At 38.8% G+C, this 24,224-nt stretch overlaps 1 protein-coding gene across 3 annotated transcripts in view; it reads right to left on the bottom strand.

Moving 5' to 3' along the window:
- Positions 1 to 981: 981 nt before the first annotated feature.
- si:ch211-217a12.1 (alanine aminotransferase 2-like) overlaps positions 982 to 24,224 on the bottom strand; it is a 59,068-nt gene continuing 35,825 nt past the window's right edge. For all 3 annotated transcript variants that reach the window (XM_056469703.1, XM_056469705.1, XM_056469704.1), the window contains 3 exons: positions 2,303 to 2,458; positions 1,599 to 1,711; positions 982 to 1,343 (listed from right to left, as the gene is read on the bottom strand). In XM_056469703.1, the coding sequence (XP_056325678.1) occupies positions 1,253 to 1,343; positions 1,599 to 1,711; positions 2,303 to 2,458 (360 nt within the window). In that variant the 3' untranslated portion in view covers positions 982 to 1,252. The remainder of the gene's footprint in view (positions 1,344 to 1,598; positions 1,712 to 2,302; positions 2,459 to 24,224) is intronic.

The raw sequence follows: 24,224 nt of genomic DNA, 5'->3' as shown, positions 1-24,224 counted from the left end.
TGTAAAATATTCATTATTGTTTTACAGTGTTACAAAAATGATGCTATATTGATGGCGTATCAGCAGCTGTATCGTATCTAGACTACACTATAAAACAGTAACATTATTACAATAGATAAAATCATGAATTCGGAGTATATGTACAAGTCGGGATTCGAACCCAAAAGTCATTTGAACCTCAGTAACAACATGCACACGCATGGTCCACGAGGCTATATGACACAGAAGTTTTATTGATCCTGTCAGTCAAACGCAGATTCGCCTGGTCTCAAAGCGCTTCAGAACTGATTGATGCTTTGAATCACATTAGTCACGTGACCAGGTGTTTTAAAAACACTTTAGTCACGTTATCTGGGTGTTTCAGATCATGCTTCGGTGCAGTGTTTCAAAACACTTGCGCTTCGGGATCTTGATACTGTGTCGAAACGTCAGTTTCACGTCAGCCATCCCTATCTGAAAGTGTTAAGAGTGTATATCATTGTGGTATTGTCCGGATTCTGTTGAAAATATTAATAAGAGTATTTAGTTTGGAAGAGCACAAACTCTGGGCTCCATTTTGAGTATGACTAAAACAAGGCCACATTGAAGTGACAATATGAGCGTGCACATTTTCAACTATTGTTTAAGTCGGTTATTTAATTTTCTGTGCGTGTATCGCTGGGAAAAGTGGAAGTAATGAGTACTGTAACGGTGATAGATAAATAAATAGATAAAGACTATGCACATCCTGCTAAAATAATAGTTTAAAAAGAGTAATTGTATGTTGTTTGAATTATTTGGTTTTAGTTTATTTATGTAAAAGTATCGGGTTAAAAAGGATAAGTGATTTTCCGATGTTGATAAAATGTATAACTTTATAAGTATTCTATAGTATTGTTAAATGTGAAGAAAATATCTATAATATAAATATAAACTAAATAGTGTTGTTAAGTTTACGTAGCAATTTTTGGAAATTGTGTGACATTAAGATGACAATGATGCTGTTTTGAAGAATATGTTTATTTGAATTTGTAAACAAAAAGATTATGCATAAAGTTAGCAGTGGAGAAGCATCGCAGAGTGTGTCTGGTATTTTTTAGTAATTCTCTCCCCTGTTTCAGGGGTACAACAGTATGGCAGGGCTATGTGAATTACACTGAAATCTCAGCTTGTCCAGTTTTCACCTTACATTTTATGTGCTGGAAGCAGGACTTCACTTGCGTTTCAGGCAACTACTGTATCTAAAGCACATATAAAAATGGTATGGCCACGGTTAAGAATACTGCTCTGTAAAGATATGGTGAAAATCCTTAATCTTGGCCAACACTATCTTCAGTTTATCCTTCAAAGGAAGAATTGTCATTCTGTAGAAGAAAAGTGAAGAAAGAAACGATACATTTAATCAACAGAGGAACTAAAAAAAGTGAAGAGAGAATAAAAGAGCTCATATATAAAACATATACATGATTTTTCCAAATGTCTAAAAAAACAACAACTAAAAAACAACAACAAAGGGCTATATATATGTATATATACAAAATGAAAAAACATTAAATTAAATTACACACAATTTCCATATCAGTAGCTGTCTTTAAACTGTGTGCAAAGGGGAGAGTAACCTGAAATGGTAGGTGCCCTCTCGCTGTCCAAAACCACTGCCCGGAACCAAACAAATGCCTGTTTCTTCCAGAAGCTTCATACAGTAGAACATGTCTGGAGATTGTCCATTCTCCTAAAATTGTTGGAAATTATTTAGTGTTTCATTTTACTACTGCCTGTATCACAAAGTAAGCTAACGCACTAATATGCCATCAGAAATATGATTTTATGCAAAATTCAGCAAAAAAAACCCTAATTTAAATGAAAGAGCTGACACTAATATTATAATATCATGAGCAAAATACTCTGCGTGAGTAGAATGAATATATCACACTGATGTATGGGGTATCCTGGGGCATGAACAAAATATTCTGGGCAATGTTGAAAAGTGTGGGTCATTTCCCACACAAGCTTGGTGTAAATCGATAGCTCTGGTCTTGGCACTGCAGTGCCAAGTATCAGACTGCACACAATTATTTTAGTCATTTGTGTTTCAAGTAATTCAGATCATTTAAAAAAAGCCATCCCAAAAATAATTAGCAAATCAATTATAGTCCTAATTTCATACCATATTGCACACACACTGTCCATTTTATTAGGTACATCTGTTAACATTTTGTTATCAAATGTATCTAATTAGCAAATAATATGGGACCACATATTTAGAGATGGTAATAAAAATATATACATTTCTTAAATTTAACTGAAAAGAGATTCATTTTACCTTGGCCTTCAGTATGGCTTTCGGTGGGAGGTGAATCCTTGGGAAAGTGTACATTGCACCCTGCACTGGGTTACATTTTATTCCAGGTACTTGATTTAAGATGTCTTGCGTCATGTTTGCTTTCTCTGCTAGAGCAGCCAAAATGTCTGAGCGTTCCTGATGACAAAGAAAAAAAATATGTTTCCATTTTAAATCACTAAACTCTTTATATACCTTACTAAATAAGAATTGTGAAACAACAAATAAATCTACGATTTGAGTAAGTTTAAGGATAAATCTAAATAACTACAACTGGTAGAATGACAAAAAAGACACAATAAAAGATAAAACTTAGAGGGCGACCTACAGCTTTCTTGGGATTCAAATTTACTTCGCTGCTTTGTCCTAATTAAAGTACTTAAAAGAGTATATGAGAGTTTTAAAAGCATATATGAGTCATAATCTGAAGCACAGTTTAAAAAAAAATGTATGAGTTATGTAGACAAAATCAGACAATCCTTACAGATATCTCACACTTATTGGTGTTAGTTTAATCATGTGTTATTAATTTTAATGATCTGACAAACTTTATTTAACTGATGATGACAGTGATAGCAATGTATATTTTTTCTAATTCCAAATATGTGGTTTCTAGAATGTTACATTTTTACAAAATTACTATTTTAAGCCTCCCAAAAGGCTGGTCATCCATGAGAAACAAATACACAATGCAAAGATAAATGCATACAATTTTACAACTGAAAAGGCGTTACACAGAAGAAGTGCTTATTATACAACGGGACTGTTAAGCTGCGGTCACACTGGGCTTTGTGTGTGCGAAATTCTGTCATATGGCGCTGCGAAGAGGGGCAGGATTAGACAAGATGATTAGACATTAAAAAAAGCGTGCGATTGCTCCATGTTTTAAATTTCTGTGCAGAGAGGTCCTGTTTTGATACTCGATTGGTCTCACACAGTCAAGTGATGCGATTTTGCAGGTCAGAGTTCACCAAGCTTGAACTTTGCACCGCAGCAAACTGCGAAACTTGAATGATGAGGTTTTGGAAAGTGACTTGTAGCCTCTCTGTGATGGTACCACAAGGCAATGCTCACTTTTCGTTTGTTGAGGTTTAAGGGTGCAAGACGGAAGTCCAGCTAAGAGAGCATTGCAGTAGTGTAGCCTTGAAATTATAAGAGCTTGGACTAAAAGTTGTGCAGCATGATTTGTTCGGAAGGGTGTGATTTAGTGCAAACCTGCATGTTTCAGCTGTGTTAGCAATGTGCTCTTTGAAGGACAGCTGATCATTCAGAATCACCCAAGATTCCTTGCAGAATTAAATGGACAATAGTAGATGATCCCAGTTGGATTGAAAAATTGTGTTGATTGTGTGGAGTGGCATGGAAGACGAGAAGTACTGTTTTTGCCAGATTAAGCTGTGTGACTTTTCATCCAAACTGAGATATCTCCAGGCAATGCAAGATCTGGTTGAAATGAAAGATAGAGCTGTTTGTCCTCAGCTTAACAATGGTAAGATAAACTTTGTGTTATAAATGAAATTTATGAAATAGAAAATAGAAAGATCAAGAACAGATGCCTGAGGAACCCCTGTGACCAGCTGATGAGTTTGGATATCTCTCCTCTCCAGGCAACTCTGAATGGTCAGGTTAGGCTGGTGAGGTAAGACTCCAATCAGCAGAGTGGAGTTCCAGTGATGCCCATTGATGCGAGGGTGGACAGTAAAATCTGATGATTCTGCTTTGCCAGTCCGCAAAGCCTGCTTTGTCAATCCACTTAAGTTAACATTTTCACGTAAAATCACTTTTACAGAATAAATGGTTATGTGACATTTTATCTCCATCTGATATTTTTTAAGTAAGGCAGACTATCACAGCCATGCCAGGTTCTCCCCTTCCTTAGTCACCTCATCCCCCACAATCACTGCCACCTGATTACTAATCAGACCCGCACCTGCGCGTCTTTCTAGCACAGTGTTTCCCAACCCTGTTCCTGAAGGCACACCAACAGTACATCTTTTGGATGTCTCCCTTATCTGAACCATTCATTTCAGGTTTTCAAGTATTTTCTAATGTTCTGATGATTTGATTCAGGTGTATTTGAATAGGAAGAGATTGAAAATGTGTACTGTTGGTGTGCCTTCAGGAACAGGGTTGGGAAACACTGTTCTAGCACATCATCTTCTCACTATAAAAAATGAAGGACTACACTCTTCAAAAGGTAAGTGATTTCTAATCAGTGAGTAGTTACCTAATTGTCTCAGTATACAGTATGCATCCCAAATCGCTATTCACTATTCTACGCCATTTTACAGTATAAATAGTGAAAGTTTACACTGAAAACTCTAATAGGTGCACTTTAATTACCCGGATGATGCACTCATTCAACTGGTAAAATGAAGTGTGTAATGTTGGACACTTCATGCACTCAACGACCGCAGTTTTGCTCACGTAGTGGAAGGGGCGGAGCTATCGGGCACACATGTTGGATAATTTTATTTATTTTGGATTGTGAAAGCGAAATTCTCTTATGAGAGTGATTATAGCGCCTCCCGATGGAGAATGCGGCAATACTCAAGGCAGGTATTATTTGGTACATTGTTTCTTTATTTCACTAATTTGGCAACCGTCAAATGTCATCTGGAAAACGTGTTGAATTTTCGCTTTGTAAAAAAAATTTGTGTTCAATTTGGGACGACACCATATACGTATACTATGCTGTTGAGTGTGTAATTGCATAAGTACATAGTGCATGAGTGCATAGTGTGCCATTTGGGACACAGTAAGATTAAGATTACAGCCACCTCCACCACCATCACCATTGCCGAGCACTCCTGCCTTCACCCCATATTCTTCACCAGCAGTCAACACCAGTCCCATATCTCGACCAGCACCATACTCAGGCTTGGTGAAGGAGTGCAACGGCTTTTTGCTCCAGGATTCGCTAGTGTTGGAGATGCAACCTTTACAATACCCCACTGATCCTTCCAAAATTGCGTTTTATTTTAATCATTTTAATTGAACAATATAATTAGAGTTTAAAGTATACATCAATTCATATTTTATATATTTGAATTGCATTAATATATTTCTTTTGATCATTTGTTTGTTAGCATGAATGCAAGATTTGCATTAACAAATTAACATTACATTAGCTTACAACTAACCTGTGGAAAGGCTGTCATCAAAATCAGTGAACTCTTTGGGGCTTGAGACATCATTAGCCCCTTTCACACAGTGATACCGGTAAATATTCAGAAAATTACCAGAACGACTTTACTGGTGAATTCAAAAAAGAGAAATTCATTCTGGAATTTTTTCCGGAAAAGACCGTTCACACATCCATTTCAAAATACCAGTAAGTTTTGACATCACTAACCAGAAATGAGCTCAAAACGGCTGTGATTGTATTTGTAAAAGTAATAGGGATCCGGCTTGATGGTTTTACTTTTATTTAAAGCTTTAGCATTCATGCAGGCACTCACCGGAGCACTCCTGTACTTCACGTGCACATGCGTCAAGCAGAGCTTGAAGGTAAACAAACAACGGTTTATCATAAGCATTTTATTGATAATTTTTCAGATAGAAATTTTTAACATAGAAATGTTAACTGACTAACATCTAGCGGCTAAATGTGTCTGGGAAAAACATTAAAAGGCTTTTATGTTCATAAACCGCACGGAAGTGAATGCGTCTGAGTGTTCTGATTGGTTAAAGTAGACGTCTCACGTCAGCACGTTCTAGACATGAACGTGCTCTTTCCGGCAATCTTCCTTCTGCGTTCACACAGCGGAGCATTCCGGCAAATTACTAGTAATGTTACAACTTCTCTTTCCCGAATTTACCAGTATTTTCAAAAAGGTTCACACATACAGACCTTATGTTTACATGGACACCAATACTCAAATTTTAATATGATTAAGACAATACTCTGATTAAGAGTCTACCATATAAACAGCAAGTTTTAATGACCTTAATCTGACTAAAGTCATAATTGCACTAAAAAGAAATTAAGTAGGCTATGCATATTTTAGTGGCATTATTGAAGTTCAGTATAAACATGTAAACACCTTAGTCAAACTATTACTATCATGTAGGACTTCTTGTCACAATTGACGACAGGATATTCCATACACACACACAGCTGTTTGACACTAACTCACCCGCCACGCAGATCATCGTTTCTGGACCGCTTCCTACCTACCGCAGAGGAAATGAAAGGTTCGGTAGACTTTTTGCTCCGAATGAATGGCTATTAACATGGTGTAAAGAACAGAAATTGCTCTTTGCCAATAACTGGAATCTTTTCTGGGAGCGTCCTAGGCTTTTCCGTGCTGACGGCCTGCACCCCAGACGAGCTGGAGCTGAACTCCTGTCGGACAACATCTCCAGGATACTTCGCTCTATCTGACTAGTAAATAAAAATTCACATTATAGCCACATAGACTCTTGTTCGTCCCACTTAAATATCAGTAATGCATATCTGGCTAACCCCATAGAGACTGTGTCTTTGCCTCGTATTATTAGATCAAGAAATAAATGTACTGTGTGCTCCAGAAATGATCTATTAAAAATCAAACCAGAAAAAAATGGTAAAAAGTGAAAATACAAATTTCGCAAAGCTTGGTCTCCTAAACATCAGGTCACTAGCACCTAAAGCACTTATCATAAATGACATAATAACAGATAACAATCTTAATGCTCTCTGTCTCACTGAAAACTGGCTGAAACAAAATGACTATATTAGTTTAAATGAAGAAACTCCTCCAGGATTCTTATTTGAACACGAGGCTCGTCAAACTGGTCGTGGTGGTGGAGTTGCATCAATCTTTAGTAATTTTCTTACTGTTAATCAGAAAAACAGACTTGTGTTTAAATCCTTTGAAGTATTAGCGCTTACTGTTATGCTTCCAGATATTAATGCAAAAACCTATGTTATCTCTTGCTTTAATCACCATATGTAGACCCCCAGGACCCTATGTCAATTTTATAAAAGAGTTTTCTGAGTTTATTTCTGACTTACTAGTCAAAATTGATAAAAATACTAATTGTAGGAGACTTTAACATCCACATAGATGATGCTAATGATACATCAGGACTCGCGTTTATGGATTTACTACATTCACTTGGGATAAAGCAAAACTTTGTTGGTCCAACCCATCGCTTAAAGCATACACTAGATCTAATTCTGTCTTATCAGAAAGATCAGAATCAGAAAGAGCAAGGGTTGTACCAGTGATTCGCTCAGCAGTCCGAACTATTCGACATAGTCTTTGGAGATCGTATTTAGTAGCTGAGCTAAACCAGACAGTTATTGATGTGCAGATGACTGATTCAATGACGGAAGTGTAGAACTGTTTCAGCAGCTCCTTTGGGAGGTTAAACTTTCTCAGCTGACGAAGAAAGTACAGCCTCTGTTGAGCTTTTTTGACAATGGAGTCAATGTGAGTGTCCCACTTCAGGTCCTGAGAGATGGTGGTGCCCAGGAACCTGAATGACTCCACTGCTGCCACAATGCTGTCCATGATGCTCAGTGGGGGGAGAGCAGGGGGGTTTCTCCTAAAGTCCACTATCATCTCCACTGTTTTGAGCGTGTTGAGCTCCAGGTTGTTGTGACTGCACCAGACAGCCAACTCCTTAACCTCCTGTCTGTAAGCAGACTCGTCACCGTTCTGAATGAGGCCGATAAGTGTGGTGTCGTCTGCAAACTTTAAGAGCTTCACAGAGGAGTCTTTTGAAGTGCAGTCATTCGTGTACAGGGAGAAGAGCAGTGGGGAGAGGACACACCCCTGGGGGGCGCCAGTGCTGATTGTGCGGATACTAGATGAGAATTTTCCCAGCTTCACCAGCTGCTGCCTGTCCGTTAGGAAGCTGTTGATCCACTGACAGACAGAGGTGGGCACAGAGAGCTGAGTTAATTTGGGCAGGAGAAGTTTTGGGATGATGGTGTTAAACGCCGAGCTGGTCAACAAACAAGATCCTCACATAGGTCCCTGGTCTGTGTAGGTGTTGCGGAGCATAATGCAGTCCCATATTTACTGCATCATCCACAGACCTGTTTGCTCTGTAGGCAAACTGAAGAGAGTCCAGTGAGGGTTCAGTGATGTCCTTCAGGTGGGCCAGCATCAGTTTTTCAAACTATTAATTATGTGTTAATGGTGGCGTGAAGAGCAGTTCAGAGTGGGTGTGGGGGTTTTTCTCAAACCGGCAGTATAACTCATTTAGGTCGTTTGCAAGTCGTTCATTGTCTACAGTGCTGGGGGATGGTGTCTTGTAGTTTGTGATGTTTTTCAGACTTTTCCACACAGATGCTGAGTCGCTGGAAGAGGACTGACTCCTTAGTTTCTCAGAATAGTTCCTTTTTGCGACTCTGATCTCCTTTTCCAGTGTGTATTTGGCCTGCTTATACAAGGCCCTATCCCCATTCCTGTAAGAAACCTCCTTTGCCTGACGTAGCTGTCTGAGTTTTACAGTGAACCATGGTTTGTCATTGTTGTATGTGAGTTGAGTCCTGGTAGGAATGCACACGTCTTCACAGAAACTGATATAAGATGTTACAGTCTCTGTGAGCTCATCCAGATCGTTTGCAGCAGCTTCAAAAACACTCCAGTCAGTGAGGTCGAAACAGGCTTGTAGATCCTGCTCTGTTTCGTTAGTCCATCTTTTCACAGATCTTAATACAGGTTTGGCTGTTTTCAGTTTCTGCCTGTAGGTTGGAATGAGATGAATCAAACAATGGTCAGAGTGTCCCAAAGCTGCTCGTTGGACGGAGCGGTATGCGTCCTTTATTGTAGTATAGCAGTGATCCAGTATATTTCTGTCTCTTGTGGGACATGTAACATGCTGTCTATATTTTGGCAGTTCACGGGATAGTTTTGCTTTGTTAAAATCCCCGAGAATGATTAAAACAGAGTCCGGGTGTTGTTGCTTGATCACCGTGATCTGAACAGCTAGTTTCTGTATCACCAGGCTCGGGTGCGCGAGCGGAGGAATGTAAACACTGACGAGGATGAACGAGCAGAACTCGCGCGGGGAGTAAAAAGGCTTACAGTTAATAAACAGTGCTTCGAGATCTGGACAGCACATCTTCTTTAAAACTGTTACATCTGTACACCACCTTTAATTGATATAAAAGCACGTCCCGCCACCGCGTGATTTCCGCGTTGATTCTTCGTCGCGATCCACTCTGAACAGCTGATGGCCCGGTAGGTGAAGCGCGTTGTCCGCTATGGTGTCGTTCAGCCAGGTTTCCGTGAAACACAGAGCAGCTGAATGCAGAAAATCCCTGTTTGTCTGAGAGAGCAGAATGAGTTTGTCTATTTTGTTGGGTAGAGAGCGGAGATTTGCCAGATGGATGCTAGGCAACGCGGTCCGAAATCCGCACTGTCTGAGTTTCACAAGCGCGCCTGCACGCTTTCCTCGTCTGCGCACTTGAAAGCGTTTGAGCAGCACCGCGGCTCCTCCGACTACAATGTCCAACAGAACATCAGATAAATCCAGGTATGGAAAAATATTCGGTGGTGTATGTGCCCGAATGTCCAACAATTCGTCTCTGGTGAAACTAATTGTAGGAATATGACTCGAGACAGGACAAACTAACAAAAACCCAAACACTACTGCAGAGCACGACACGGAGGCTGCCATCGTCATCGGCGCCATCTTGGTCATCTATATATAAAAAATGTGCGTTTTATGGAATTGAGGTCATTGATGTAGACATTATACCACAAAGTGATGATTTTACAGACCACTACCAGAACCTCTTCTTAACATTATCAACTCTTCTTTATCTTTAGGCCATGTTCCAAATCCTTACAAGTTAGCTGTTATTAAACCTATTATTAAGAAACCACAACTGGACCCCAGCAACTTAGCTAATTATAGGCCTTTTTCAAATCTTCCATTTATATCTAAAATACTAGAAAAAGTTGTTTCTGCTCAATTATGCTCCTTTCTGCAGATCAACAATGTTTTTGAAGTGTTTCAGTCAGGTTTCAGAGCTCATCACAGTACAGAAACTGCATTAGTGAAAATAACCAACGATTTACTCTTAGCTGCTGACCAAGGGTGCATCTCGCTATTAGTTCTACTCGATCTTAGTGCGGCATTTGACACCATTGACCATGGTATCCTTATTAATCGCTTAAAGTCTACAGGTGTCCAGGGACAGGCCCTACAATGGTTTAAGTCATACTTATCTGACCGTTACAAGTTTGTGAATATTAATGGACAGCCTTCACAAATCAGCCCAGTAAAATACGGGGTGCCTCAAGGATCAGTTTTAGGCCCTTTGCTGTTTACAATATACATGCTACCCCTGGGAGACATTATTAGAAAACATGGGATCAGCTTTCACTGCTATGCAGATGATACTCAATTATATATTTCAACTAAACCTGACGAGACGTCTAATCTGGCCAAGCTAACTGAGTGTATTAAAGATGTTAAAGACTGGATGACCAGCAATTATCTTCTCTTAAACTCAGACAAAACAGAATTATTACTTATTGGGCCAAAATCCTGTACACAGCAGATCTCACAACTCGACCTACAATTAGAGGGATACAAAGTTAGCGTTAGCTCTACTATAAAAGATCTGGGTGTCATATTAGACAGCAATTTAACTTTTAAAAATCATATATCCCATGTCACAAAAACTGCTTTCTTTCATCTGAGAAATATCGCTAAGTTACGAAGTATTCTATCCATCTCAGATGCAGAAAAGCTAGTCCATGCTTTTATGACTTCTAGGCTGGACTACTGTAATGCACTGTTTGCTGGCTGCCCAGCATCCTCCATTAACAAACTTCAATTAGTACAAAATGCAGCTGCCAGAGTTCTTACCAGGTCTAGAAAATTTGATCACATCACCCCAATTTTATCCTCCTTACACTGGCTGCCTGTTAAGTTTCGTATTGAATTTAAAATATTGCTTCTTACATATAAAGCTTTAAATAATCTAGCTCCTGTTTATCTAACTAATCTTCTGTCTCGTTACAATCCAACTCGCTCTTTAAGGTCTCAAAACTCAGGGCTTCTGGTAGTACCTAGAATAGCAAAGTCGAGTAAAGGAGGTCGAGCCTTCTCATTTATGGCTCCTAAACTCTGGAATAGCCTTCCTGATAACGTCCGAGGCTCAGACACACTCTCCCAATTTAAAACTAGATTAAAGACCTATCTGTTCAGTAAAGCATACACTTAGTGCACCACTTAGGGGGCTTCCACACAGGTTATGCATCTTGTTGATATACACTGTGAACATCAGCTACGCTAATTATTTTCTTTATTCTCCATTTCCACCTGGGGATACTCATCCCGAGGCCCTCAGACTATGCAGAGTCACTGATTCGATCCAAGACCAACGACGAGATGATCCCAAGGTTTCCATATCCTGGACCTGGCCGAATCCTGAGCAGCTACTGTGATGGTCATGGAAGAGTGGAGAACATGAGACTGATTCCTGTGACGCTCCAGAGACAGACGAGTCTTCGCTGAGGCCAGCTTCCAGCCTCCACCACTGAGACTGCAGCTCTGCACAAGACGTTTGGCCAGCGGAGAAATTAAAATGGTCGTGCCCAACTGAGTCTGGTTTCTCTCAAGGTTTTTTTTCTTCACTTCTGCCATTAGTGAAGTTTTTTTTCCCTCTCCGCTGTCGACACTGGCTTGCATAGTTCGGGATCTGTAGAGCTGCGCATCGTTGGATTTGCTCTTCAATATTTGGACTCTCAGTAGTGATTATTAAACCACACTGAACTGAGCCCAACTAAACTGAACTCAAACACTACAAACTGAACTACACTGTTCCTATTTACTGTGACCTTTTATGTGAAGCTGCTTTGACACAATTTACAATGTATAAGCGCTATACAAATAAAGGTGAATTGAATTGAAATATATAAGCTGTGTTTACCTGAAATTAGCAGATCCGCTCCGATTTATCATCTTAGTAGAACTATCATTCTGTCCACCAAAGATGAATTTATAAATAACTTACCTGATCTTTCTCTATTTCGAAATGCACCCGCAAACACAAATGACCTAGTTGTAGTAACCAGCAGTATGGATGTCATCTTTACTAGCACACTGTGGCACCCATCAAATAAAAAAAAGGCTAGAGAGAATAAAACTACAACATGGTATAATAGTCATATTTTGCGCTCTCAAAACAGTAACCAGTGCCCTGGAACGTGAATCGAAAAAACTAATTTAGAGGTCTTTAGAATTGCTTACGAAGACAGTATGTCCAGCTGTAGGAGGGCTCTAAAATCTGCCAGGGCTGAGCACCTCCGCAAACTGATAGAAGCTAATCATAACAATCCTAGATTTTTATTTAACACCATCGCTAATTTAACAAATAATCTGTCATCTTTGGAACAAAATGTTCCGCCGCAAATTAGTAGGGAGGACTTCATGAATTTTTTTCAGTGATAAAATAGAAGGCTTTAGACAGAAAATAGGAGATGTTAAACTTTCTGCACCGCCTTATACTTCAGATCCAGTAAACATTCCACTGAATCAAAATAACCTAGTGCTTTAAAATCATAGAACAACAAGAGCTAGATAAAATTATAAATAGATCTAAACCAGCTATGTGTATATTGGACTCAATTCCAACAAAATTACTGAAAGAACTGCTACCTGTTATAGGAGAACCTCTTCTTAACATTATCAACTCTTCCTTATCTTTAGGCCATGTTCCAAATCCTTACAAGCTAGCTGTTATTAAGCCTATTATTAATAAACTGCAACTGGACCCTAGCAACTTAACTAATTAAAGGCCTATTTCAAATCTTCCATTTATGTCTAAAATACTAGAAAAAGTTGTTTCTACCTAATTATGCTCTTTTCTGCAGACAAACAATGTTTTTGAAGTGTTTCAGTCAGGTTTTAGGGCTCGTCACAGTACAGAAACCACATTAGTGAAAATAACCAATGATCTACTCCTAGCTGCTGACCAAGGGTGCATCTCGCTATTAGATTTACTCGATCTTAGTGCAGCATTTGACACCATTGACCACAGTATCCCCATAAATCGCTTAAAGTCTACAAGCGTCCAGGGACAGGCTCTACAATGGTTTAAGTCATACTTAGCTGACTGTTACCAGTTTGTGAATATTAATGGACAGCCTTCACAAGTCAGCCCAGTAAAGTATGGGGTGCCTCAAGGATCAGTTTTAGGCCCTTTGCTGTTTACAATTTACATGCTACCCCTGGGAAACATTATTAGAAGACATGGGATCAGCTTTCACTGCTATGCAGATGATACTCAATAATATATTTCAACTAAACCTGATGAGATGTCTGAACTATCTAAGCTAACTGAGTGTATTAAAGATGTTAAAGACTGGATGACCAACAATTTTCTTCTCTTAAACTCAGACAAAACAGAATTATTACTTGGGCCTTAATCCTGTACACAGAAAATCTCGCAACTCAATCTACTATTAGAGGTATACAAAGTTAGCATTAGCTCTACTATAAAAGATCTGGCTGTCATATATCATATATCCCATGTCACAAAAACTGCTTTCTTTCATCTGAGAAATATTGCTCAGTTACGAAGTATGCTATCCATCTCAGATGCAGAAAAACTACATTTACATTTACATTTAGACATTTAGCAGACGCTTTTATCCAAAGCGACTTACAAATGAGGACAAGGAAGCAATTTACACAACTATAAGAGCAGCAGTGAACAAGCGCTATAGACAAGTTTCAGGTGTGTAAAAGTCTAAGAGCAAAACATTAGTAGAAATTTTTTTTTTTTTTTTTTTTTTTTTTGAGAGAGAGAGAGAGAGAGAGAGAGAGAAAGAGGGCACAGTGGTATAGCCAGAGAGGCAGTTGCAGATTAGGAAGGAAAGTGGAGACTAAACAGTTGCGTTTTTAGTCGTTTCTTGAAGACAGCCAGTGACTCTGCTGTTCTGATGTAGTTAGGGAGTTCATTCCACCAACAGGGCAGATTGAATGTGAGAGTTCGGGAAAGTGATTTCTTCCCTCTTTGGGATGGAACAACGAGGCGACGTTCATTCACAGAACGCAAGTTTCTGGAGGGCACATATATCTGCAGAAGTGAGAGCAGATACGAAGGAGCACAGCTAGAGGTCACTTTGTAAGCAAACATCAGAGCTTTGAATTTGATGCGGGCAGCAACTGGCAGCCAGTGCAAACGGGTGAGTAGCGGAGTGACATGTGCTCTTTTGGGTTCATCAAAGACCACTCATGCTGCTGCGTTCTGAAGCAGCTGAAGAGGTTTGATAGAACTAGCTGGTAGCCCGGCTAGCAGAGAGTTGCAATAGTCCAGTTTGGAGAGGACAAGAGCTTGAACAATGAGTTGAGCAGTATGTTCAGATAGGAAGGGTCGGACCTTTCTGATGTTGTAGAGTGCGAATCTGCAAGATCGAGCAGTTCTAGAAATGTGGTCAGAGAAGTTCAGTTGGTCATCAATCGTAACTCCAAGGCTTTTTACCATTTTGGATGCAGTGATGGTTGCTCCATCCATCTGGATTGAAAAGTTATGTTGAAGAGTCGGGTTGGCAGAAACTTCAAGCATTTCCGTTTTCATGAGGTTAAGTTGGAGATGATGATCTTTCATCCAGAGTGAAATGTCAGACAGGCAGGCTGAAATGCGAGCTGGAACCGAGGGATCATCAGGGTGAAAAGAGAGGTATAGCTGGGTGTCATCAGCATAGCAGTGGTAGTCTATGTCCATGCTTTTATGACTTCTAGGCTGGACTACTGTAATGCACTGTTTGCTGGCTGCCCAGCATCCTCTATTAACAAACTTCAATTAGTACAAAATGCAGCTGCCAGGGTTCTTACCAGGTCTAGAAAATATGATCATATCACCCCAATTTTATCCTCCTTACACTGGCTGCCTGTTAAGTTTCGTATTTAACTTAAAATATTGCTTCTTACATATAAAACTTTAAATAATTTAGCTCCTGTTTATCTAACCAACCTTCTGTGTCGCTACAATCTAACTCTCTCTTTAAGATCTCAAAACTCAGGGCTTCTGGTAGTACCTAGAATAGCAAAGTCGAGTAAAGGAGGTCGAGCCTTCTCATTTATGACTCCTAAACTCCTAAGCCTTCCTGATAACGTCCGAGGCTCAGACACACTCTCCCAATTCAAAACTAGAATAAAGACCTATCTGTTTAGTAAAGCATACACTCAGTGCATCACTTGGCGGGTTTCCACACAGGTTTCTGCATCTTGTTTATGTACACTATGAACAGCAGCTATGCTAATTATTCTCTTTATTCTCCATTTCCACCTGGGGATACTCTTCCCGAGGCCCTCAGACTATGCAGAGTGACTGATTTGATCCAAGACCAATGACGAGATGATCCCAAGGTTTCCATATCCTGGACCAGGCCATATCCTGAGCAGCTACTGTGGTGGTCATGGAGGAATGATGAACATGAGACTGATTCCTGTGATGCTCCAGGGACATATGAGTTTTCGCTGAGGCCAGCTTCCAGCCTCCGCCTCTAAGACTAAGGAGAAATTAAAATGGTCGTGCCCAACTGAGTCTGGTTTCTCTCAAGGTTTTTTTTCTTCACTTCGCCAATTAGAGAAATTTTTTCCCTTTCTGCTGTCCTCTCTTGCTTGCATGGTTTGGGATTGGTAAAGTTACGCATCGTTGGATTTGCTCTTCAGTGTTTGGACTCTCAGTAGTGATTTTTAAACCACACTGAACTGAGCTAAACTGAACTTAAACACTATAAACTGAACTACACCATTCAAATTTACAATGACCTTTTATGTGAAGCTGCTTTGACACAATCTACATTGTAAAAGCGCTATACAAATAAAGGCGAATTGAATTGAACTACTCTCTGTACCTACCGAGTCAATACAGGATTGCAGACACCCGCATCGCAAAATATGAAAGTTTTTTTCTTTCCATACGGCATGCTGTATTCAATTGCCTGCTCCATATGCTCCTGCTCCTGTTTTAAATAATTACTGTTAAAGTCATTTAAAGAATGATTTTACACTACACAACATTGTTGGTTTACAAAAAACGTAACACACATAATCCTGTTGCACTACTATGCTTGATTTTGGTTTTGATTTATGATTTAGTATTCAAAAATGTTTTATTTTGATTATGTTTTTGAATATAATCTAAATCTGGTCTTACGCTTCATATTGTCTGATTTTCGTATGTATTAATTCCAGTACTTTTACCATAAACCGACATATCAACCATTTGGTAGAGGTTGAAATCTTAGAAATTATGTGCTGTAACATGTAAAATGGATCATTAAAGGAACATTTAAAAAGTAACTAATTTAATATTATTGCCATTCAGATTAAGACAAATAATTAGATTACTGATGTCCATGTAAATGTAGTCACTTAAAGTCCCAGATGATGTTGCAAGCTGTCAAAGATGTGCCCTCAAATGTTTAATTTGTTAATGTTACGTGTTTTGACATTTTTATAAAGCATCTGCTGCATGTTGCTGTGTCAGAATTCTTGCTTGTAAACAACAGCCATACTTTAAACGCTTAGTTTTTTTTTTGTCTTTAGCAAATTTAATGAATGTGATCATGTCTGTTAAATCTGAAGGTTCAGGGGTCACTTACTGGGTGCGCCGTACTGCGTGTGTTGCCTTCTATAACTTCCCAAGCAACAAGTACAAATGTCGACGGTGTTTAATTAAGTGTTTAGAGATGCATACCTATCTGTGCCTTTGATGCACCCCTTGATGCTTTATACATTTTTGTCGCAGCACCAGTGGCACCAAAATTAGGCACCGAAATTCATATGCTGATTTGGTCCAGTGCATAACAGTTAAATAGGTACTGGTGCCATATTAGCATCAGGTTTCGGTACCCAACCCTAGTCAATACGTTGTTCATCCCACCTAGAAGCCTGAAGCAGAGAGCTTCACACCACAGCAATGCAATCACTCCTCCTTCAGCCTGTGTTTTCAACCCCTCAAGAACCCAAGTGTATTCATGAAAACATAAAAACATGCCTCCACTCAATACTGTTGTGATGCACTCATTGACTCCAGTTCAGCAGGCATTTTTATCTTCAGAGCCCTTTGTTGTCAACTCCACTGTAAAATCAGATTCTTTGAGAAGTGCAATGCTTCATCAGAAAGCCCTTAAACTGCCGTTATGTTAATCGAGTGGCAGATTCCATCCTAATGCGGATCGGGCTGTTCCATGAGGAGTCCATTGATCTTCTGGTTTGGGGTGGTCTACAGCGTATATCATCTTAAAAAGACCCTGGCTGGTAATGCACAATCCTGTTGTGTGTTCACCGGGAAAATTTTGAAGTGGGAAAAGGACTGTTTTCCAGATTGTTTTTCCAAATTTCCCATAAAAAGAAATCATGCCTCTAACTCATTGTCTCTCCACTTATGTAGAAAACCCAGTTAACCAATGTTCTGAGAAGATTCCCCTTTGCTACAGAGAGTATCAAGAAATTTTCTGCCCCAAGAGTGCGACCCTCATAAGCCATGGGACTGTGCCATCAACCATGTAAAGGGTGAGCCAGTGCCCCATGGAAAGATCTACCCCTTACCTATATCTCCGAACCGAAGGCCAAGAAGGAGTACGTACAGTAGGTGAGAGTTCAAAGTGACTATTACCGCCGGTCCTTATACCGCCGCCGTTTGAAATAACTGCTGCTCTGTTTTTAGTGTAGGACCGCAGTTTGTGAAAAAGCCGCCAGGGGGCGCAAAGGGACGGGATGCGAACGGAAAGAAATAGCCTTTACAGCAGCTTTAAATATGCTACTGTGCTTGTAAGTGATATTAAACAATAGGTCAAAGCATTATAAGTCCTTCATTAATCATTTAAAATTTGTTAACACACTTTATTGTAAACTTTTTAAGTGCAAAGAGGATTCGTTTTGGAATTGAAGAAATAAAAGACAACTAACATGACACACACATTCAATACAAATAAGTAGTCTTAAATAAATAAATAAAGCAGTCTTTTAGCCTGCTTTTAGTGTTTGCCGTTTGATAGGACTAAGACAAGACTTTTTCATTTATGTTTTTATTTATGTTTTTATTTACATTTTCGTTGTTGATTATATTTTACTATCTTGTTTTATGTCTGAATTATTGTACATAATAATAAACGAATAATGAAAATAAATTAATAATGAAAATATGCCTAAATAAATAATTTATTTAAAGATATTGCGGCGAAACACTGAGAAACGGTCAGGGGCATGGTCTAAAGATCTTAAGTTGAATGCTGCTTCATCAAAGGCAAAAAAAAAATTAATTGACCTACCTTAAGCAGATCACTAAAAGTATAATAAAAATAATTTTTTGCTCTCTCTCTCGCTCTCTCTCTCTCTCTCTCTCTCTCTCTCTCTCTCTCTCTCTCTCTCTATATATATATATATATATATATATTATATTTTATATAATTATAAATATATTCTTAATAAACTTCCCAGGCACAAATATTAAAAAACACAACTTGTATTAAAACTGGGCGAGGATTAGAAAGAATACGATGCTTGTTATATAATTTAAAATGTTATTCCTCTTGTCCAATTTCTTTATGCACATTTTTTCACTCGCTACTCTGCAAGGAACTTCGACGCTAGAGAGCACCTTCAAAAATCTCAATCTCATGGCTCATTCTTCACGAATATAGAATTAAAATAATGGCGCGTTTGGTTCATTGTGCATCCCGCGGGTGCAACCAACAAGAGTTGTGCATTTTAGTTTAACTTTTTGAGCGTTAAAAGCAGTTCGGTGTTAGTTTTTATTTAAATATATCAAGCCGAAACTAAACAGCGCATTCTCTCCGCCTCCTCGTTCATAGACCGGGACGCACTGCTGAAGCAGGCAATAGAGAAACTCCGTCATTCATCATAATCTTAGCTGATGTTTCGGAGTCGAAAGAATATATTAAAGAGAAATGTTCTTTTAACAGTCCCTATATATTTAATCTTTTTCTTTCTTTTTTTCCTGTCATTTCTCTTCAGCAAATTATATTTTTTAAAGCTGCTTGATTCTTTTAAAACCGAAAGCAGAGCCCGTCAATTGGTGTTTTTCCATAAGATACGTTTATCCTACGATAATTTATCCTCTGATCCTTTGCATAAAGGTTTTAATAAAAAAAACAGGTCACTTAATTACTTTCGATGTGCTAAAATATTTGTTAAACGAATATTATTTAAAAAAAGCATATGCACATATTACAATTGTAAAATAGTCTTAAATGCATGGTCTAGTCAGAAATAAAGGAATTAGTTATATTTAATGCATAAAATAGGCTAGCCATTTTATAAATTGAGTTTAATTGATTTGAAACTTTTAATTGCATTTTAATGTCCTGTATAAATAATAAAAGTTGCATCAGATTGACGAAAAAACGAATATTAATACCTGCAAACAGGGCCACGGTTACTTTTTTTTCACTGACTGGCATGACTGGCAAACGCGTCAGAAAAAAAACTGCTGAATCTCTGCGAATATTTGGTTAACTTATAAAACAAATGTCTGGTTTAGTGATGTTAGTAATGCATAGAAAAATGCAAAGCAGAATTCTCCTGAGCTCATTAAACCACTGATGACACCGACGGAATCACTGGCCCACCACGTTCTTATTAACATATTTTATTTATTAAAGGTATTATTTAATTGACCTGAACATAACCAGTTATAATATAATTACCAACCCATCGTTTAAAGCAGGCAACACTCTATTCAGCTATGTTCTGTGTTTTTACTTAAAAATATTTTCGTTTTGGCGAATGCTTGGAGCGTAATATAGATATTTTAAATAACTGGTAGTAGGGGTGGGCGGTACACCGGTGTCATAGTCATCACCGGTGTGACATTGCGCCACGACATGGATTTTCTAATACCGTCAATACCGTAATAAATCAATTATGCGCCTTGAACGGCTGCGTTTACATCAATAATAGCTAATTCTAAATAATAAGGCATTCAATTTTCTTCAAACGTTCAGTTGTGGTCTGAATACATGTCCTTATACTACAGGGCTCGAAATTGCAACCATTTTGGTTTTTGTTACTGCAGGAAATACAAACGGCTGAAGAGTGAAATATGCACAGGTTTGCAAACCTCACCTAAAGTTATAATAATAATAATGGCGCAGATGACAGCGATCATGACATGAGGTAAATGTTGATCCGCCAGCTGAGATCAATCGAGTGTTTTCGGAGAAGGTGACCGAATCTTGATGCGTTGCATTCACCGTGTGTTCAGCGCAAATGTCCGCTAAATATAAAATCTAACACTGTACACATCATCGCCAAAGAAACTCACCTTTACTAAGTTTACACTGAAACTACTGCTCATAACAAAGAGCGGAATTGCGCTGGTGGTCATCGTGAGAATCCTGCTCTGTCTGCTCATAAATTGGTGCGGCTGACTCGCCTGCTTTATTCCACCAACACAGAGAAATGAAGATCAGCTCATAACGAGACTGAGCATTGACCCAAACCAAAACTTTTAAAGAGTGATAGAAGTGAGACTTTCTTTTGTCCGTTCTTCCTTGAGATGTTTTTTATTTTGCTATTGAAAGTAATTCCATGATATTATGCCGTCACCGTTCAAAAGATGAAAAATACCATGATATTAATTTTAGGTCATATCGCCCACCCCTAACAGGTAGCCTAGTTCAGTTCAGAAGTTGTTGTGCATAGAAACATTCATTTTCATAAGGCTCCATATTTAATGCGGTTTCGTTTTTAAACGCATAGGTTTTGTTACGCCATCCGTCCTATAGGAGTTTTGGATTTTGTGTATTCATGTTTGTGAAAAACACTTAATAGTGGAGACCCCTTCCCCCTTCTCATAACCAAAAGCTTGTCTGTCAGGTGTTAATGGGCATCAGTGAGGCCGAAATCATGTCGCGTTTCACTGTCGGGCTAGCTTGCAAACCCTGCCCCCAGAACTTCCCCGGAATAAGATGTTGCATATTATTCTGTGATCTTAAGGAAAGTGTTAAGTAGACTATTTAAGTGTCTTTAATATGGTGTATAGATTATTATGCGTTATTGAAACATCAAGGGGGACGCAGCAAAGTCACTTATAAATTAAAATTGTATTATTTTAAGCAATTTTATTATTTTATGCAACAGCCTTACATTTAAAACGGAAACTTAATGGCGATTATAATCAAAAAGAACTCAGCCTATAAGGCTAGATGTTTTCTTTCCCTTATTTATTAATTTATTTGTTCATGTGTTTGGCGCATGTAACTCGTGTGCCATCGGAAAACTAGTGTAATGACGGCAAGCCATCTTTCCCAGACTCGGGGCAAAGTCCTGCCTCTCCTTTCACTCCGTCCCGAAGCCCCAGCTGGCCCTCCTGGCATCCTCTGCGTAAAACATATGCTGGATAAGTTGACGGTTCATTCCGCTGTGGCAATTACAGACTAATAAAGGGACTAAGCCAAAAAGAAAATGAATGAATGAATAAATAAATAATAATAATAAAATAAAAATAAGGTAATAATCTTTACACACAGATGCCGCGTAAGTGGCCTTTTTTAATTTAGAGATGGTGCATTTGAATTGCCTCTGCCACTTCTTCCCCCACCTCAAACCTGAAAGTTGAAGAGAGAACTATATTCTTTGAATAAAACTATTGAGCTATAAAGGGAAAAAACGCAGAAGAAATTTGCCATTATATTAATTTTAGCACAGCTGCCAGTCATTTTCACATTAGTTTTTCAGTTAGGGATTAATATTAAAGTAGCCTAGTAAAAATGTCTATACTATAATATTATAATTTGCTATATCCATTATTATTATTATTATTATTATTATTATTATTATTATTATTATTAAAGCTATACAATTGACAAAACGCAGAACCCTTAAAAAAATTTGCTTTCATTTTGACATAGCTAAAGCACACGTTTAAAGTTATGTAAAAAAAACATCCCATTCTACAGCAGCAGTCAAGTTAGGACACTTAAAAATGCCTTTTGCGTTTGAAGATGATCGACCTGCGAAGTTATGTTTACAGTGTTATAAAAGAAAAAGGTAGGCTATTTAGTGCGTGTGGATTTACCGTAGACAGGCTTTCTGTTTGGCTAATGCCTAAAAATGTAACTAAGTAACACATTAATTTTAGCAACTATTTTTAAATGGCATTTAAAATTTAAATTCATTTTTTAATTTAATTTAACATTTAAATATAATTTAATTTAAAACATTTATTTTTTCCTCGCTGATTTTGGTTAGGTAATAAAGCGTGATGACTCAGATATGATCTAGTTTAGCTTGCATGTGTGGGCATATTTTGACGTCTTTAACTAAAACTTTAAACATTTATAATATTTAAAATAAAACGGAAAGAAATAAGGAGACTAACATAATTTAAACCACTTATTTGGTGCTTAAACCACCTTCAGAAAGTTTTGCCAGCTGTGGTAGAGCGCAACGGAGGCTCCACTGGAATGTAGCAGATGTGTTAAAACTTGGTATTATTTATATAGTCGAACATTTCTGCTCGACATCGGTAGAAACAAACTTCACAAGTTAAACTCCGCGGACACTGATGAGCTGCAAGATCTCGGCTTGCTCCGGATGCCTACCCATCCTCCGACCCCCACCTCACCACCTCGCCCACAATGGAGGCGCTTCAAGCCGTCTACTTCGTTCATCACATAGGACTGTAAAGGACTGTTGTGCTTTTGTGTTTACGGAAACTGCACATTAGTGAGCAGCAGACAGCCCACCCCGATGCTTTTCTCATCCTGGCAGGGGACTTTAACCATGCAGACCTAAAGAGTGTGTTTCCAAAAATACAACAAGACTTTCCAACACGGGGCAATAACACAATGGACTTTGTTTACACTACACAGAGAGGAGCTTACAAAGCCTTCCCCCTCCCCCACCTTGGTGGACCACTTAACTGTCATGCTAATGCCTGCTTACAGACTGATCGTTAAAGTCACCAAACCGGTTTTCAAGGAGATACAAGTGTGGCCAGAAGGTTCTTCAGAGGCTTTACAAGACTGCTTCAATACCACAGACTGGGATATGTTCTAACAGGCTGCCACTCAAAAGAGCAAGAGGCCAGCTCCAATCATGTACACCTTCTACAGAGGCACTATTGAGAGCATCCTGACCAGCTGCATCACTGTGTGGTTTGGAACCTGCAATGCATCCTGCAGGAAAACACTTCAACGCATAGTGAGAACAGCTGAGAAGATCGTTGGTGTCTCTCTCCCCTCCCTTCAGGACATTTACAGCACACGTCTTACCCGTAAAGCCCTCTGCATAACAGCAGATGCCACCCACCCATTGCACAACTTCTTCAGTCTGCTGCCATCTCACACACACACACACACACACACACACACACACACACACACACACACACACACACACACACACACACACACACACACACATTAATTTATATATATTTGGTTGACAATAAATAAATAAAAGAAAGAATTAATGAATGAATTCTACAGTCTGCTTGTGCCTCTATGTTTGTTAGTTACTGGAGACATCCAGTAAGACACAGTCAAATATTCAGTCCAAATGCACTGGAGAGACCTGAAACATGTTAATTTTTCCTTATTGGCTATATGACATTTAGATGTTGCATATTATTCTGTGGTCTTAAGGAAAGTGTTAAGTATTTCAGCACATAAGAGCAAATATAGCTTACAGCCCATTTCGTTGCGCTCGGCAGCTTTTCACTAATAAAGCTCTTCATACAAATTTCATTTTTCAATTTTAGCACGTCATATAAAAACATCGCCTTTGCGCCCTCATTTATGATATCCTGCCGCCGGGCCTGCTATAGCGAAACTTTATTGTTTGAGAAGAAACAAAAACGGAAAATGTGCATGAAAACCTGGCTGGGAAGACGGCGATAACATGAATTTTCTGTTCTTCAACGAGAAAAAAAAATCGCAGACACGACACAATGACGGCGTTAATTATA

Source organism: Danio aesculapii, chromosome 12 (genome assembly GCF_903798145.1).
Source record: "Danio aesculapii chromosome 12, fDanAes4.1, whole genome shotgun sequence".
Classification (NCBI taxonomy): domain Eukaryota; kingdom Metazoa; phylum Chordata; class Actinopteri; order Cypriniformes; family Danionidae; genus Danio; species Danio aesculapii.
The sequence above is the reverse complement of the archived record's forward strand: the minus strand, read 5'-3'. Positions and strand labels throughout refer to the sequence as shown.